Source organism: Monopterus albus, unplaced genomic scaffold, assembly GCF_001952655.1.
Source record: "Monopterus albus unplaced genomic scaffold, M_albus_1.0 scaffold21.1, whole genome shotgun sequence".
In the NCBI taxonomy this organism is placed as follows: Eukaryota; Metazoa; Chordata; class Actinopteri; order Synbranchiformes; family Synbranchidae; genus Monopterus; species Monopterus albus.
The window spans coordinates 2,727,080-2,744,006 of record NW_018127901.1 but is presented as its reverse complement, the minus strand read 5'-3'; the positions used below and the strand labels follow the sequence as shown (position 1 = coordinate 2,744,006).

Below are 16,927 nucleotides of genomic sequence, written 5' to 3'. Positions count from 1 at the left end.
AGCCTTAGGGTGAGGAGCTCGGTCACCCGGGAGGAGCTCAGAGTAGAACCGCTGCTCCTCCACATCGAGAGGAGACAGCTGAGGTGGCTCGGGCATCTGTTTCGGATGCCTCCTGGGCGCCTTCCTAGGGAGGTGTTCTGGGCATGTCCCACCGGGAGGAGGCCTCAGGAAAGACCCAGGACACGCTGGAGGGACTATATCTCTCGGCTGGTCTGGGAACGCCTCGGCATTTCCCCGGAGGAGCAGGAGGAAGTGTCTGGAGAGAGGGAAGTCTGGGCATCTTTGCTTAGACTGCTGCCCCCGCGACCCGGTCCCAGATAAGCGGAGGAAAATGGATGATGGATGGATAGTAACCTGCCTTATTAATAATATGCTTTGCTCATTTTTGTAGTGAAACTGTTGAATGTGTTGTTGTTTTCAAGGTCAAAGCAAATGTTATTCTTGTATCTGAGATTATTTTCACACATCTGGACACTGAACAATACTTTGGTTTTGAAGCTAGTTTAGCTCCGCCACACTCACACCTGGGTGTTCAGTCTGGACAAAACCCACAGTGACAAACAGGAGAAACAGTTTTTGCTGTGGTAGTGAACATAATGCAGTGCAAGGGCTTTCTGATACAGTAAATGTTATCCTGGTTCAACCTAACCACCCCTACAGCATGTTACACACAGCAGTTCAGAGTCTCACCGTAGCCTTCAGCCTTAAATAGCCTCGCCCTAAATTAACACAGGCCACCCACAAGGCCGCTCTCTTTCTAAGGGACAATGCTGATAAGAAGAAACTTTGCTCCTGTTTATATAGTTTCTGAAGTATTTATGATACTACCACAACCACGGAGTAATAAATAAAGTATGTTTATGTTTAATGACTGATAGGCGGGAGACCTTTTGCTGGCTGGTTTGCCATTCACTGTTCTACAACAATTTATTGGCTGTTAATGATGCTGTATTGTTGTGTCACCCACAGGATGTTCCTACTGAGCAGGTGTGTGTCTGTGTGTGCGCAAGTGCTTAGCTGTGTGTGTGTCTTTTGTATTTGCATGGGAATTTATGCACAGTGGGAACAAAGACAGTGGATGTGTGTGGGTGTGTATGCATTTCCCAGTGGACAGTAAGACTGAGGTGGGGAGAAACAAAGATGGTTTGTCATCACTCTGTCCTCAGGGAGAGGAGACAGCACAGTGGTAATGTTGTCACTCATCAGTGTTCTTAAGTTTGCTTATACACAGTTGCCATATACACACAAATTAAACCTTGTTTCTGTGTATCTCATACTCCAGCCTGTGCACAGACACACCTCTCATGTCAACAATCTCAGGGACAAAGGTCACCCTGAGCTCTCAGGTGTCGTGAGAGAGAAAGAGGCCGAGCGACAGAGAGTGATGGCACACGGGACAAAGAGAAAGAAAAAGTGGACAGAACCGACCTGAATGAACCACCGTGGTGACAGAAGCTCTCACATGATCACTCATCCTCAGAGTGACCTGTCAGCTCTGCCTGTGTCGCTGCTTCTTCACATGCACTGTTATTTTCTCATCTAGCTTCACACCGCACAGACAAGTCGCTCTGCATAATCGCTACACCCTCACTTCACGGTCGCAGTATGTTTATGTGGCTATTTTGTGTTTAGTGTTGGGAAAGGACGTTTTGATGAGCCAGTTTTGGAAACAGTTCATGTGTTACTTAACTGTAGGTTTCTCTTACACACTCTTGCAAGCATCTTTGTCTCACTTAAACACACACACACACAGACTCATTCATTCTCTTATTGTTAGATTCAGTCTGAATTCAGTTCTTTACTTGCATTAAGTGTTCTTGTACCTACTACATAGTGAGGACCAAAAAGTATTTTCTCTTGTACCTACTACATAGTCAGGACCAAAAAGTATTTTTTGCTACAGATTGAGGACATTTTTGGAAAGTGAGGACATTTTAGTTGATCCTCACTTTGCGAAACACCTTTTTGAAGGTTAAGACTTGGGTTCAGATTAGAATTAGGTTTAGGTTAGATGTTAGGATAAAGGTTAGGGTTAGGCATTTAGTTCTGATGGTTAAGTGTTAGGGTTAGGGGCTAGGGAATGCATTATGTCAATGAGTGTCCTCAGATAGATAGAAGTACATGGGCGTGTGTGCAAGCATGTCTGTGAGAGAGAAAAGTTAACAGAAGCATGTTCCCACCTGAGTTGTCTGTCCTTGCAGACGGCCACCATGACCAGCAGGTTTCCCAGGATGCTCATCAGCATGACCAGAGACAGGAAGCAGATCAGAGCAATCCGCTTTGGCATGCTGTTGCTATGGAAACACCAAAAGGACAAAGCAACAACAATACATCAGTACAGCTCTACAGAGTATCTATGACAGATAAGGGTGACGAACAGACAATAACTTAGTTTAACTTAGTTTACCAGCACTTAGAAAAGCTTTTTTATGTTAAAGTAGTCCATTCCCACTGACTGCTCAGCCTTCCGAAAGTAAGTTCAGGTCACTGGCAGTAAAACTGTTAAGGAGGGTTCCATTCAGGGAAAATTGGATTTATACATGATAAAGGTCCCGCTGCTCTGAAACCTGACGTGACAGTACACCATTAACCTACATTATAATGCTGCTATTTATTGCATGTTCTCAGTAAAACGATACTAACAGGTTTAGAAGCTTGGTTCTGTTTGTTATCTGAATGTTTCCGTAATCAAAACACTGAGGTGCCAGGGAGAATTATTTATATCTCCTCCACCCTGAGGTGGCCTGTTTGCTCACAGCAACAAGCAAAGAAGACAAACTCCATTTAAAATCAGCAAGATGAACATCACAGAGGCAGCTGTGAAATGTGACCAAGTACTAACTACTACTACTACTACTACTACTACTACTACTACTACAGTCTGCTTAAGAAAAGTTATTCCACCAATGCAAGTACTTGAAAGGTTTAATATTTGCAGTATTAATTACACAAAGACTTACAACAGGAGGTGCAGCTCCATTAATCACATCATGCATGTTGTCATGGCCAGTTTTCAGCTGGTATGAAATGCTGCAGCATGCCGTTTACAGTAACTGATACACACACATACGAGCACACCACCTGTTCTGGCCTCTCTCCATTGGCTTCCTGTCTGGGCCTGAGCAAACTCTAAAATTTTGGTTTTAGTTTTTAAGGCACTGAATGGAATGGCTCCTTATATCAGTGGCCTTGTGAAGTGGCACTCCCCCTCATGAGTTCGTAAGTCTTCTTTTAGCGGTGCCTAGAATCAGATGGAAAAGATGGGGAGACGTGTGTTAACTACAGCGGCCAAAAGGTTGTGGAATTTATTTTAGTGTTAAATCAGTTTCTGATCTATTGGAATGTATTTTGAAACCTAGGCTTGTAACCTCATCTGTCCCGTTGGTATCTGGGGTTCCGCAGGGCTCAGTTTTGGGGCCCCTGCTTTTCTCTTTATATTTACTTCCTCTTGGTTGTGTTTTTAGAAAACATGGTGTTTCTTTTCATTGTTATGCGGATGATGTGCAGATGTACATACCAATGAGGGAAAGGGACACATCATCGGTTGTATCATTATTGTCATGTTTTAATGACGTTAAGAGCTGGATGGCTTTGAATTTATTGAAATTAAATGATACGAAAACTGAGGTTATAGTGTTTGGCCCAAATAATTTTGGTGATTCTCCTCCCAGTTGATCTAGGTTGTTTGCAGCAGTATGTGCAGTTGACTGTTACAAGCCTAGGTGTCAAAACAGATTCCAATTTTAGATTGGAAGATCAAGTGAACACGGTTGTAAGGGCTAGCTTTCTTCACCTTCGACAGCTGGCAAAGATAAAGCCTTTTCTTTCGCAGCAGCACTTTGAGACAGCAATACATGCGTTTATTACGTCTCGCCTGGATTATTGTAATGCGCTCTATTTTGGGCTTAGTCAGACGTCCCTTGCCCGCCTTCAGAGAGTTCAAAATGCGGCTGCTCGTTTATTGGTTGGGGGGCGCAAACGGGAGCATATCACTCCCATTTTGGCTTCTCTTCACTGGCTGCCGGTGTTATGGCCACACACCACGATAATCAATGCAGGGATGGAGGCCGCCATCCTTCTTCCCCACGAAAAAGAACACTGCGCACAGAGGTGAGGAAGAAGGACGGATCATACCTGCATGTCGGGCTGTGTCTATGTACTCCTCCAAAGCCTGTCGTTCGGGTTTAGATATGCGAAAGAGTCAACTGTTGGGCAAGGTGGCTCCAGGATACAGGGTGATAGCACAATCATAGGGTCTGTGTGGAGGAAGAGTGTCAGTGGCAAGGCGCTTACTGAAGACCAAGCTTAATTCATGGTGATCAGGAGGGACGGAAGACAGGTCGGGTGGCTCATGTGGTGAAGAGGTAGAAGAAGGAGTAGAAGATAGACCAGCCAGGAGGCAGGTGGTAGCACAAGTCGAGGTCCACTGGGTGATGGTACCAGTGGTCCAGTCCAGGACAGGATTATGTCGGACCAGCCAGGAGTGACCCAAGATGAGAGGTGTGTCCGAGGTAGAGTGTTTCTTGAATTGGATGGTTTCTTGAAGATTGCTGGTGATGGTGAGACAGATAGGAGGTGTCTGGTGTGTGATTGTGGCTAGCAGCCGGCCGTCGATGGCCCAGGTCTTGAGGTTGTGGGGTAAAGGCTCAGGGGTGAGACCCAGCTGTTTCACTACAGTGGGGTCCATTAAGTCTCCCTCCACCCTGAAATTAATGAGGGCCTGGTGAGCGATGGTCTGAAGAGGGGTCTCAAGGAGCACCGGGAGAAAGCAGCTGTTCTTGGGTTCGATGGAGGTGGAGGAATGGCCCGTCAGTACCCCCACTGTTACTGACAGGCCTGGCCTTAGGGTCGCACCATGCAGATGGAGATATGGTGGTCGGGGGCACCACAGTACAAGCAAGACCCGGTGTGGATCCTGCGGGCTCTTTCCTCGGGGTCCAGAAGGGTTCATCCGAGTTGCATTGGTTCCTCCCCTTTGCCTGAAGCATATCCATAGCCGGCCCCGACGGTGGAGATCCGGAGCCCCCTGTAGGAAGGGGGAGAACGGGGTGGCCCCTGGTGGCTGGCTGCTGCACCACACATTCCTTCTTGCCGGTGTGTAGCTAGTTGTCAATCTTAACAGCCAAGTCAGCCAAGGAACGGAGGTCAGGGGGCTCTTCTCTGGTATTGAGCTCAGCCTTGATATTATCATTGAGCCTATGACGAAACGCTGTGCGCAGGGTAAGGTCATTCCAGCCGGCCTCTGTAGCAAGAACCCAAAAGTCAACGGCGTAATGAGCTGCCCTGCATGCCCCCTGACAGATCTCATGCTGCTTGGCTCTAATGATGTGGAGGAGTGAAGATGGCACATAGATCCTGAAAAAAGTTCTCAATGGTGGCTCCTTGTACCTGTCCCTGGGCTTCCGCTGCATCAGCCCAGGCAAGTGCTTTACCGTGTAAGCAGTTAATGATGTAATTTATTTTCACTTGGTCAGAGCGGAAGGTACGAGGCTGCTTGAACACTCTCTGGCACTGCATCAAAAACCCCCGGCATTTAGTAACATCACCGTCGAAGATCTCTGGTTCAGGTATCGGCGGGTCCCGGCCGGGACTGAGCGCCTGAGCAGACGGGCTGGAAGCTGATGCGTCAACCGGAGGTGGTGCAGAAAAGTGCCGTTCGATGAGGGTCGTCAGTCTCACTATTTGCTGAGCGAGACTGGCAGTGGTGTCCAATTGTTGTTGCAGTGCATGGTTTATTCTCTCCAGCTGTACGGTGATGTGAGTGAGTGCTGGAGAGCTGTTTACGTTGGATCCAGCAGAGTTCATGGTGGCCAGTTCGTTCTGTTATGGCCACACACCACACAAGGTGGTGTGAGAGATAATACAGACTCAGGTGGCTGAATTCAATGAAAACACTATTTTAATGGTGTTGTACAAGTCAATATAATGATGATGTGGCGACTATACATAGAATAGTCCAGAAGATGAGAAGATAGAGTGCGACGTAGCTCTGGGAGCGGTGGTGATGGTCACAGCAGAGTAGGATAAAGGAGCTGAAGGGTCACTCACTGGCTGGTCAGAGTAGAGAAGGTCAGGGTTGAAGAAGCGGCAGTTTAACAGTCCGAGGGGGGAGCTGTCGGCTGGCACAGGCGAGAAGACGGCTTCAGAAGAATAAAGCGGTTAACCAGAGTAGAAAACATATAACAAAACATACAAAGGAAAACGGCACTGGTTGTCGGTGTGGGAAACATGCAATGAACTGGCAGTGAGCAGGCAGGAAGGCAGGGTAGATATAGGGCGTGGGTAATGGCAGAATGGATAACAGGTGGCGATGATAAGGACAGCTGACAGGTGTGTGGAGGCGAGAGAGGGCAGGTGAAACGGAGTGACCCTGACAGCTGGTGTATTTTAGAATTCATTTTAAGATTCTTTTATTTGTTTATAAGTCTTTAAATGGTCTGGCCCCCTCTTATCTTACAGAGTTGTTGCGTCCCTATAGTCCTTCTCAGTGCCTCTGATCAGCTGATCAGTTGCTTCTTGAGATACCGAGGGCTAGGCTGAGACTTGGGGGGGACAGGGCTTTTGCTGTGGGGGCTCCAAAGTTGTGGAATTCATTACCCCTATAACATTAGGCAGGCCCCCTCGTTGTCCATTTTTAAAGTGTATTTGAAAACTCATCTGTACCTTTTGGCATTTGACCCGGTATGAGGCTTTGTTTTGCTGAGGATTTTTGTTTTATGATGGGTGGTTGTTTAATTGTTATTTTGTTTTATTATTGTGTTTTGTGTTAAGCACTTTGGTCAGCTGTTGCTGTGTTAAATGTGCTATATAAATAAAGTTGATGGTGATGATCTATCGGGTTTTACATCTCTTAAAGACTCATTTATTTGTCTTGGCCTGTGGATTGCAGTAGAGCTGACATGTCTTGATTACTTTGCCATATATTTATGTTACTATTAAACTATTGTAAAAAGCATTAAGTTTAGACTTTCATAGTACTTTGCTGTACTTGTGTTGTATTTATTGTTTTTATGTGTTCTGTTTATTGCATTGTATTGTTTATCCTTCTAACTCTACTTTGGTTTTTACCTTTATTTGCACCGTGAAGTACTTTGGTCGGTATACTGTTGTGTTAAAGTGCTAAATAAATACATTTTACTTTCACTTCTGTTGCCATTTTTCAGCCTGTGGCACATGTCAGACACCTGTGCTAGATGCACAAGTCAGACACTACAACATCACACCATGTTTCAGTCACTGAGAGAATCAGGTGAGTGGGCAGTAATTCAGAGGAACCAAGCTACTACATCAGATACCATTCAAACTCTCTAATAGTCCTCAAAGTAAGACAAAACATTTCATACTCATTAAGAATGTCTTTTCACATCTTCAAATAGCCCATAATTAAGCCCATAAACTAAATGATAAGGTCTTTAATGTGAGCCATTTCATTCAGTGTGACTCACATTGAGCACATCATTTCTTTGTCCAATGTAAAGAAATATGAACACTGGTGATTTTATGTCTGGCCCAGGTTGGTAAAACTTGAAAAAAGCCAGATGTAAGGTGCTTATTCATGATGCACCCTGGGGAAACATGATATATTTTATGGTATAAAACTGAAGATGATGCATTTTCACCTCTGTACATATAACCTTGGCATGTCTTCAGCAAAACGTCTCAAGGTACAGCAACGTAAACGGTCTGAGTCATGAATCACAGCCCTGGGAGTGAACTATGTGGTTAAAGGGCCCTTTGAAAGTGATGGGTAATCTCAGGCTTGTTTGACATTGGTAATGCATTACAGTGATCCTTCTGAGGTTTGCAGGGCTCTTGCACTTGAAGGCTTGAGGGACGGGATTCATTGACTTCACACTGCAGGATTGAAAACAGTTTTTTAAACAATCTACATTTCAAGTTCCTCTTTCTGTATCTTTGCCCTGAAAGTTGACAGAAAATCACAAACTGGGGGAGCTTTTATGTTCTGTCCACATTATCTGTCATATGCTAATCAAGACCTCAGTCGGGGGCCATGCCTCGTCCCTATCTGCCAAATGTTACCCTCACATCTGAGGTTCAGAGGCGGTGTGACAGTGTGCCAACGAGGCTTGTTCTTTGATCAGTGGTGCCCATACACTAACCAGATGAAATAGGAATGCTGACAACTTCTCAACAGAAACATCATTACCAAAAGTAAAATAAAGCCTGAACAAAGCCACATTAATGTGCTTTCATCTTGAATTTGTTAGCTTCTGTGCTTGTTAAGCTTCTAGCTTAGTTTCCCCTAAATGAGACATTGGTATGCAAGTTATTGTAGTAGAAACTAGCTTTTAACACTGTTGTGGGTACAACAAGCTGAATACAAATGTACTCTTTCATGTCGGAGCTTCGCCTCATTTTGGATTTGACATCAGATGCAGAGGCAGGAGCAAACAAACACTTATAGATCATTAGTTGTCTCTCAGCCTCAGATACTGCTGCTGCTCTTTAATTCTTTAGAAACAATTAACCTCATCTTCCCAGTGGGAAAAGGTCTTTTAATGATTTATTAGGCTTCAGTAACTCTTACCGTTTCCTGGGAGCTGGACAGTACAGCCTCAGTCCTCTACTGCGCTCTGACCAAGATGACCAGCCACAGAGTCATTGGCCCAAGATATGTTTTGACTTGCACAGCACCACTGAGCCTCCATGATAACATACATTTTAGAATATGTCAAGTCAGGTTTATTTGTATAGCACTGTAGGCTATAAAAATGAAATGTCTGATCAAGCCCTAATGACCAACGCGGACCAGTCAACTCTCTGAAGTCACTACATAAACCTCTCATAAACACAAGCAAGTGCAAGCAGAGCCAGAAAACACACTTGATTCAGTATGAGCTCAGCTGATTGCACAGAGGTCTTTGTCTTTGGGGGGTCTCTGAAAACTGACGATCAATATGGTCAAAATTTCTGCTATTGCATCAAATTGTAAAATGTAGTTTTTCTTGTCAAGTCAGTACAGAAGTGTGTTGCTATTTCCACTTGGATCTCTCCTCAGTGCTGACTGTAGCTGATGCAATCAGATGCTGCAGAAAAGTCAGTCACATGTTTAGTTTTTATTTCTGTTATTTTTTATTTTGGCATTTCCAATTTATTGTTTTGCTGCACATTTACTATTGTACTTAATGAATGCATCCCTACTGAACAATGTTAATAGGAAACTGCTTAGGTGCTTTTTGATTTTGTTTTTAATAAAAGGAGACATCCATCCATTGTCTACACTGTTTATTCCTGAATAGGGTCACAGGGGGCTGGAGCCAATCCCAGCTGACACTGGGCGAGAGGTGGGGTCCACCCTGTACAGGTTACCAGTCTATCACAGGACTGACATGCAGACAGACAACTACACACGCTCACACTCACTCCTACGGGCAATTTAGAGTCACCAGTCAGTCTAAGCTGCATGTCTTTGGACTGTGGGAGGAAGCCGGAACACCCGGAGAGAACCCACACAGGCACAGGGGGAACATGCTAAAAGGAGACTATAAGACAAAGACGGCATTAAAACATTCTTACAAACATAAGAATTTTTAAAAAAAGGTAATCATCCAACAGAAAAAAACTAGTGGATCATTAAGTCATACAGAGTGCACGCAAGATCCTGACGTGCAACATCCGGTGCTGATGCATGATTTAAGAGCAGTCCTAGAAGGTCTGTGTTTATCTGAAGACAGCACAGCATGAGGAAATGTGTTATTTCTAGGTGGGAGGTGACTATAGGACAGACTCTGAGCCTCCCTGTCTGAGAGGAGGACTTTAAATTCATGTTTGAATTTCGCCTGACAGACCAAACTGTCATATTGTTCCATGTTAGCATATCTGAGAAGGGCTGGGGGGTGTTTGATTTATTTTGCCTGCCAAATTAATACACAAGTGTTCCAGCAGACCGGCTGCAACCTTAAATGATGATATGTTTAACCAGTTGTTAAACTTTTGTATTGATGATTCAACAAGCCTTGAAAGAGCTTCACTTCCCAGGCTCCTCAATTTTTTATGCAAAGAACTCCTGAATACACCTGAAATAACTCTTCTTACTTTTCCACTCTTTGTCAGTGTGTGGGAAAACAACACCTTAGTGTCCACTCTCTCCACAAACATTTCATCACAGGCTCTTCAGACATAGTTTTGTCAGTTGTTAATTAATTGGTTACCAGTTGCCAGCTTTATATCTAACTAACCCAAACTGTAATCTGTAAAGTAAGATGTTCATCACACCTCATCCCCAGATTTCATCCTGCCCTTCCTTCCACATCCAAGCCTGCTGTCTCTGTACACCCAGTCACACAAAATACTGGGATTATCAAATCCCATGTGTTGGCAAACAGCTTATCTCCAGGGAAGGCCTTCAACTTTACACTGTTCCCTTTAACAAATTCAGCCCATTTAGGCTGGTGCTGAAGGCAACAGTGGGAATCCCTAATTGCAAACAATAGCTGTCTGGACACTGGCGTTCTCTCTCAGCAGGCAAAAACAAGCCTGCCATTATGCAAATTGGCACCAGAAGCGACTGGTGCTGTCCCAACTGGTATCAAGAATGATGCTTCATGAATCGTGGCATCATGAACAATGGAAAATGTGGGCAATAAATCAGTACTTTACAGAAAGTGACATTTATTTAATGGGAATGAGCAAAAATGGGAATAACCCCAGTTGCATGTTTATCTTTTTAAATTAAATGTTTAGTATGATATCAAGTGAGATCAACAAATAAAACCAACTCATCATCTTAATGAGATTAAATCGATATTCTTTGGACACAGAGTTCTGAACTTCAGTAATATCACATCTGTCCTCATCTAAAAGTTGCAGGTTTTTGGAAATCTACCAGGACAGACCAACACGCACCATCACGGCACTCATCCAACGTCACACCTGCACATAATCCTTTTAAACCAGTCAGTCCTACCAGACTCCAGGATCAATAAATAAAACATCACTTATAACAGTTGAACTTTCAGATCTGGACTTACACACTTTTCTACTTGTCAGTCAAGTTTTGCCACAGTGTTTGAGTCACAGTGAAGAAGCCCACCTCCAAACTGCTGGTCTGTATCGCTTCGCTGTAGAACAGACTTGTGCTTCTACAGGGTCAGATTTTTTTTTCTTCTGTTTTTTTTGCTGCGATAAAAACGCTTGAAGAAAACGTGGCTGCTGCAGCAGCTTGAGTTTGCCTCTGTTTCTGCACTGAGCTCCCAGGTCAAGCCGACATTTTGTTCCAATTAGGCTCTGTCATGTTTACCTCCCCTCTGAATGACAGGTCTCACAGCAGTGAGCAGTGCTGGAGAGAAGCAGCAAAAGCTGTGAAACAGTATTTGGTTTGAAAGTGTTCACAGTGAAGGAGTTTGAGAGAACATTTAAGTGTTTGAGACTGTCCCAACATCTGGCAGATGTTGCCGCTTTCTCAGCCTGTAGTATGATGATAGACATGATGATAAGAAAGTAATTATTACCTTCTGACCTACTGTACTTTGTGCATGCATATGTTTTTCTGTGTACTAAGATATTATACAATAAATCCATACAGTTTATGGTAGACATAATGGCTTTTACCCAGAGTTCATACACATCCCAGTCTTTCTCTAACCTCACACATACTCTGAGCAAAGTCACTGCACAAAAGGATTATTTTTCAAATGTAGGCCTTGCATGTAAAAATTGAAATAAAAACATTGCTCTTGGTGCTTTGCAGAATTATCCATCCATCCAGTCTTGTCCAGTTGATTACAACTAGCAGTCTGTATGTGCTGACTTTCAGTTTCACCTCCAAATAAAGCGGTTTATCTGATCGTGCTAAGCTGTTGGCCTGTTTACAGTCTGACTGTGTGATGGCTTATATTTCTGTGTCTGTCAGGCTTTGACACAGAGATCTCACCATGGTCTCAGAGCTCAGCTACGATATTACTTCAGTGAGTCAAATGTGACTATAAGTGATATAAATAATAGATAAAACGCAGTAGACCAAGGATCAGTCACAAAGCAATACGGTGTTTCTAAAACTATACATTTTTTGCTAAATAATGCAACCAAATGAGGCAGAGGAAAGCAGCAACACAGAAGCTACTTTTTTTTTTTAAAAATCAGTGAATAATTAAAATCCAGGCTACTTTACTGCCTGTTTTCACAGATATCACGTGTTTCTACTCCTACAAATCCAATAAAACAAAATGAAACAAGGAAGAAAAGCAAAGGTGCCGGTCTGACCCGACCTGACATTTACCAGGATACATCAACAGGATCTTTTTGGTTTCGATGGGGTTTATAACAAGCCATCCAATTGTTTGCCCAGCTAAATGAAGCTTATTAAAGCTTGCTGTGTGTGCCCGTCATTATAACTGTAAATGTCAAGTTTGTGGAACTCCCACAACTTCTCTGGAGCTCACAACTTCAGAGCCCACTATGACGCTTCAGTCGTCTCAGGGAGTTTTAACTTTAGCAATAAAAAGAGAAAAGAAAAAGCAACATGGTTCCAGGTACCAGCCATGGATTTCTATCCACTTCCCAAACATAAATGCATCGTTTTCACCAGCCAAAACAGAGCTGTCGGTGTTTGGTGCCGTCGCAAAAAAACGGAGATAAAACACACACAAAAATGAAAAACATAGAGAATTTGTCAGATTCATCAAAGATCTCTTAAAACAAGAAAGCATCAGTGACAAGAGAAGCAATCATACTCATCAGCAGTGCACAGTTGCAGTCACTCAGACGCACACACACAGTTTCACATGATCCACTCAGGCTCCTCAAGCTCACACAAACATGCACTACGCACTCGTGTATATTAATCAAAACCTGTCTTGATGTTTTTCACTTGACAGTGCAGCGCCAGGCCCTGCTCAGTAATGGCACTACCTCTCTCTCACACACAAACTCATGCACTGTGTAAACTAGAGTTTCTCCCTCTATAACTCAAACACATGCACACACACACAGTACGTCTTCATCAACTGTAATAGCTCATTTTCTATATTCCTCTTAGACAGCGTTCTCCCGTTCATTTTGTTCTGGTTATATGCACGAGTCCTCTGAGTCGGGTCACTGTCAGCACTCATGCATCAAAGTTGGCTGTTCCAGGTGACTGGACCAGCTATTAGCTAACTCTGACAGATGACAAGAGCTTTCCTTTGCAGAAACATCACCATCACTTTCCCCTGTTACTGTGCTTGAGTTTTGAACCAGACATAAAAGCTCTGGAAAAACTTTAGAATTCCAATCAGTCACTTTCTGAGTCAATTCAAGGTGGTGAATCATGCAAGTGGCTAAATACAGCACTGCTTTTTGTGTTCACCCACTGGTCTGGCTCAGTTGCTTCTGAGTGGATGAGCTATGAGAAATATTTATGGCTGATTGACACATAACGAGCCAGTCTTCTAAGTGAATGAGGGCTTTCTGTGTCCTGGCAGTTGAATGTAATGAAGGACACAGAAATAGCTGAGAATTTGACCCTGTTTTCCTGAATGGGACACTTAATGACGCGCAACCAATGGTGTAGAGAAAGACACTGTGTCTATTAACCGGCCTGACATTAAATACACCAGAGAGGACTCAGAATAGATGAGAACCTCAGAGTCATTTGTGTGTCTGTGTGAAATCTGCATTGTGATAAAACGTCATTAACGAAGCCTGGGTTGGAGTGGCTGAGTAAGGATACAATTACATTCACAGTTCCTTAGTGAAACACATTAATATACAGTATTTGGGCTCAAATAGCCCAGAAACAAGTGAAACAGAGCTAGTGAAGAAAAGAATCACCAGTTCCTTTGACATTCATGATACATGCAGAGACTGGGGGATGAGTCTGAATTCTCCTTGTTTGCTTGGTGGAGTTTTTGAACCTGCAGACCTGCACGTGTCAACATCTGACCAAGAAACATTACATTTGGTCACTTTCAAATGTAAATTTGGTGATTTCATCTAGAGCTAATCCAGCCCCCACATGTCAGCGTGTCCCTGGACGAGACACTGAAGCCTAAATTGCTCCCAATGGTCAGGCCAGCACTTCACATGGTAGATGACTGCAATCAGTGTGTAAGTGTTTGGGTGAATGAGAGGCAAACGGGAAGCACTCAGGATCACAGGCATTTACAAAAGCAGCCAATCACAGCTCTGTGAATAGTACTTAGAGCATAATGCAACATGTAAGTGTGAATATAGTACCTGATCAAAATACAAAAGCAGTTAAGTCAATTCTGAATGTTATTTTTATTAATACATGGTGTGAATTGCAGAATTGCTCATTAGAATTGATATCAGCTTCAAAACCCTTGGCTTGAAGCCACAGAAGAAAAGAACACCCAGGCCTCCAGTATCCAGCAGGGCGTTGTATTACAGCCTTAACGCATGCTCGAGCTGGATCTACTCTTATCTAATTAAACGATCTCTAATGAACCTGTTAATTTCTCTCTGGTGTGAAAATGTTACTGAATTATGTGTGTTAACTACAGGTAGAACCAAGGTGGGTTCTATAATACTGGTTGCTGAGAGGTCACTAAAGGTCACCATTAAATATATGAGAAGTAATGAGGTTCAGGCTTTTCCCCCTCAGTCGCACCTTCTGTGGTTGAAGAAACAAACACGAGTCAGTCACAGTTCACTCAGACATGAAGGAAACACACAGCAGCTCTCTCTCTTCTCATCACTGACTAATTCCTTGTGTAATTCAAACACAGATTAGTGACAGAACAGTGTGAGGCCTCAGACAGTCGTTAAGTGTTAATGTGGGCTAATAAGTGCTGAGAGTCATTTGAAGCTAATTGTCTTCATTACAGTTTTCCCGGAGGCACAAGGCATGATTCTGGCTGCATCCCACACACACACGCTCACGCATCCTGAAGTCGGAGAAACACGGGACAGGCCGCTCAGGATGAGCTCCGCTTCATCTGGTGACTTTACATCACTTTTTTCTGGTAGTACATCAATTTCCTATCCAATTATCAGTCATTTCTTGGGCTTATCCTAATGCAGCAAGGAAAATCTGGAAATGGGTTGCACCTGGAGCCGATTCTGAATGACGCCAGTACATGTGACCCACCACACAGCCACATCTGCACCTGCAGCCCCATTACACAATGGCCTGCTTCACAGACGAGGTGCAATTACTAAATGACTGCCAAAGACATGAGTGACATCTCTTCACATGGAAATTCCCAAGTCCAAATTGTCTCTGTTTTGTTCATATTGCTGATTAGGGGAACATGTCCCCATGCTGCTCCATCTCAAACCAACTGGCAGCATGTTCTGAGTCACAACTGTCGACTTTCAGTGTGAACGCTCCACACATGCTCAGCAATGGTGCTTTGCTCAACTCAAAGCCTAAAGAAAAGAGTCTGCTGAAACAATATTTCAAAGAAATTCCAAGTTGCAGGAAAACTGACAAATTCTAATGAAAAATAAAGAAACAAAGCTGAGAGTCCACAGTCCAGCTGGCAGCACAGTAGGGCTTTCAACTGATGTGTTGCAGGTATAATGTGCTACTCTCTGCTAAATTGAGAGTAGCAAGTGAGCATGCCAACGTTTGCTAATCAGCAATAAAGATCAAGTTGAGCTGAGGCTAATATTATTAATTTAGAAGGCACTAAAGTTTTTGACAAATGGTTTATCTAAGAACCATGAGGTGTGCCAGTATTTAATTTATAATAGATGAGAAATTTCAATCTGGACCAAAATGAATGACTGAGTAAAAGGCCGGCTGACGGACCATCATAAGCACCACTAGAGTGACACCGTTAACATGGCTAAACATAAAATTATTGTTTTTAACTAGTTTGCATGGATAGAGCAATACAAATAGAAGTGCAGGGAGCAGGAACAGACAGCAAGTACATCTTCACACACAAACAAATACCAATATGCATGAGTCAATGTGAAAGCAGATGATTCTTGACGCTTTATTCGTCCTACTCCTCCCACTCATCGCCATCCTCCTTATCATTGTTTTATGAAACAAAACCTAATGGAATATGAATGAAAATTGGGAGAAATTATGCTTGTGTTTTGAAAGGTATTTGCCTTTTCACTTGAATTTAGATTTTTGTGAGACTCTAAACCTTGGGAATAAGGACATTTTGGACCCTTAATGCTACACCAAACAGTCATATGTTGGACAATAGTGTGCAGTGTTGGACCTATGTGTGTCTACATCTGTGTAAGAGCAAGAGAATAAATCAATGGCTTTTTAAATTTTAGTGGACAAAGTGCTTTACAATTTGCCCGTCATTCACACACTCTCACACACTAATGACAGTGAAACCGCCATGCATAGTGAGCAAATTGGGGTTTGTGTCTTCTCCAAGGACATGGGCATGTGTGCAGGAGGAGCCAGGGATCAAACTGTCAGCCCTGAGATTAATGGACCGGTTCTACCTCCTGAGCCACAGTCGCCTGGCCGGCACTAATCCACTCCTGATGCCATATTACTCACACACAATTGAAAGAACACAGTCTCTATTTTCTCTGAGCTAAATTTATTTATTTATGTTTAATTTTCCATTTTTGGCATCAAGCTGACGGTCACTCCCACACCAACTGAGAGTATGTGCAACAGTAGAGCACATTTTAAAATCCAAAACCTTCAAACTATGACAGTCAAACTGACAGACTGAGTGGAAATATTTTGGTTTGAACAAGGTGGCACATCCATCTCTTCAGTGCTACTGGGGAAATTCAAGCTGGTGACGGCTGCAGTCAAACACCAGTTTGGGTTGCTTGGCAACATGTTTTCACAGAGTGTCAATGACTCTGCTTTTGTTTGGTTCTCGTCAGACACGCAGAGAGACGCTCACGGAGCAGCCTGGTGAACACAGCCACACAGTAGACGCCACAGAGGTGTGTTCATGTCTTTTGTTTGCAGAATGGGTTAAACTAATCTGACTTCATGTGGACGTTAACACCAATGTCAGTGATTCCCTCA

At 43.4% G+C, this 16,927-nt stretch overlaps 1 protein-coding gene across 4 annotated transcripts in view; it reads right to left on the bottom strand.

The window, feature by feature from the left end:
* The window catches only part of htr4 (5-hydroxytryptamine receptor 4), a 141,204-nt gene that overhangs the window by 74,052 nt on the left and 50,225 nt on the right, over window positions 1-16,927 (bottom strand). For all 4 annotated transcript variants that reach the window (XM_020594034.1, XM_020594035.1, XM_020594037.1 and 1 more), the window contains one exon: window positions 2,181-2,294. In XM_020594034.1, coding sequence (XP_020449690.1) covers window positions 2,181-2,294 — 114 coding nt within the window. The remainder of the gene's footprint in view (window positions 1-2,180; window positions 2,295-16,927) is intronic.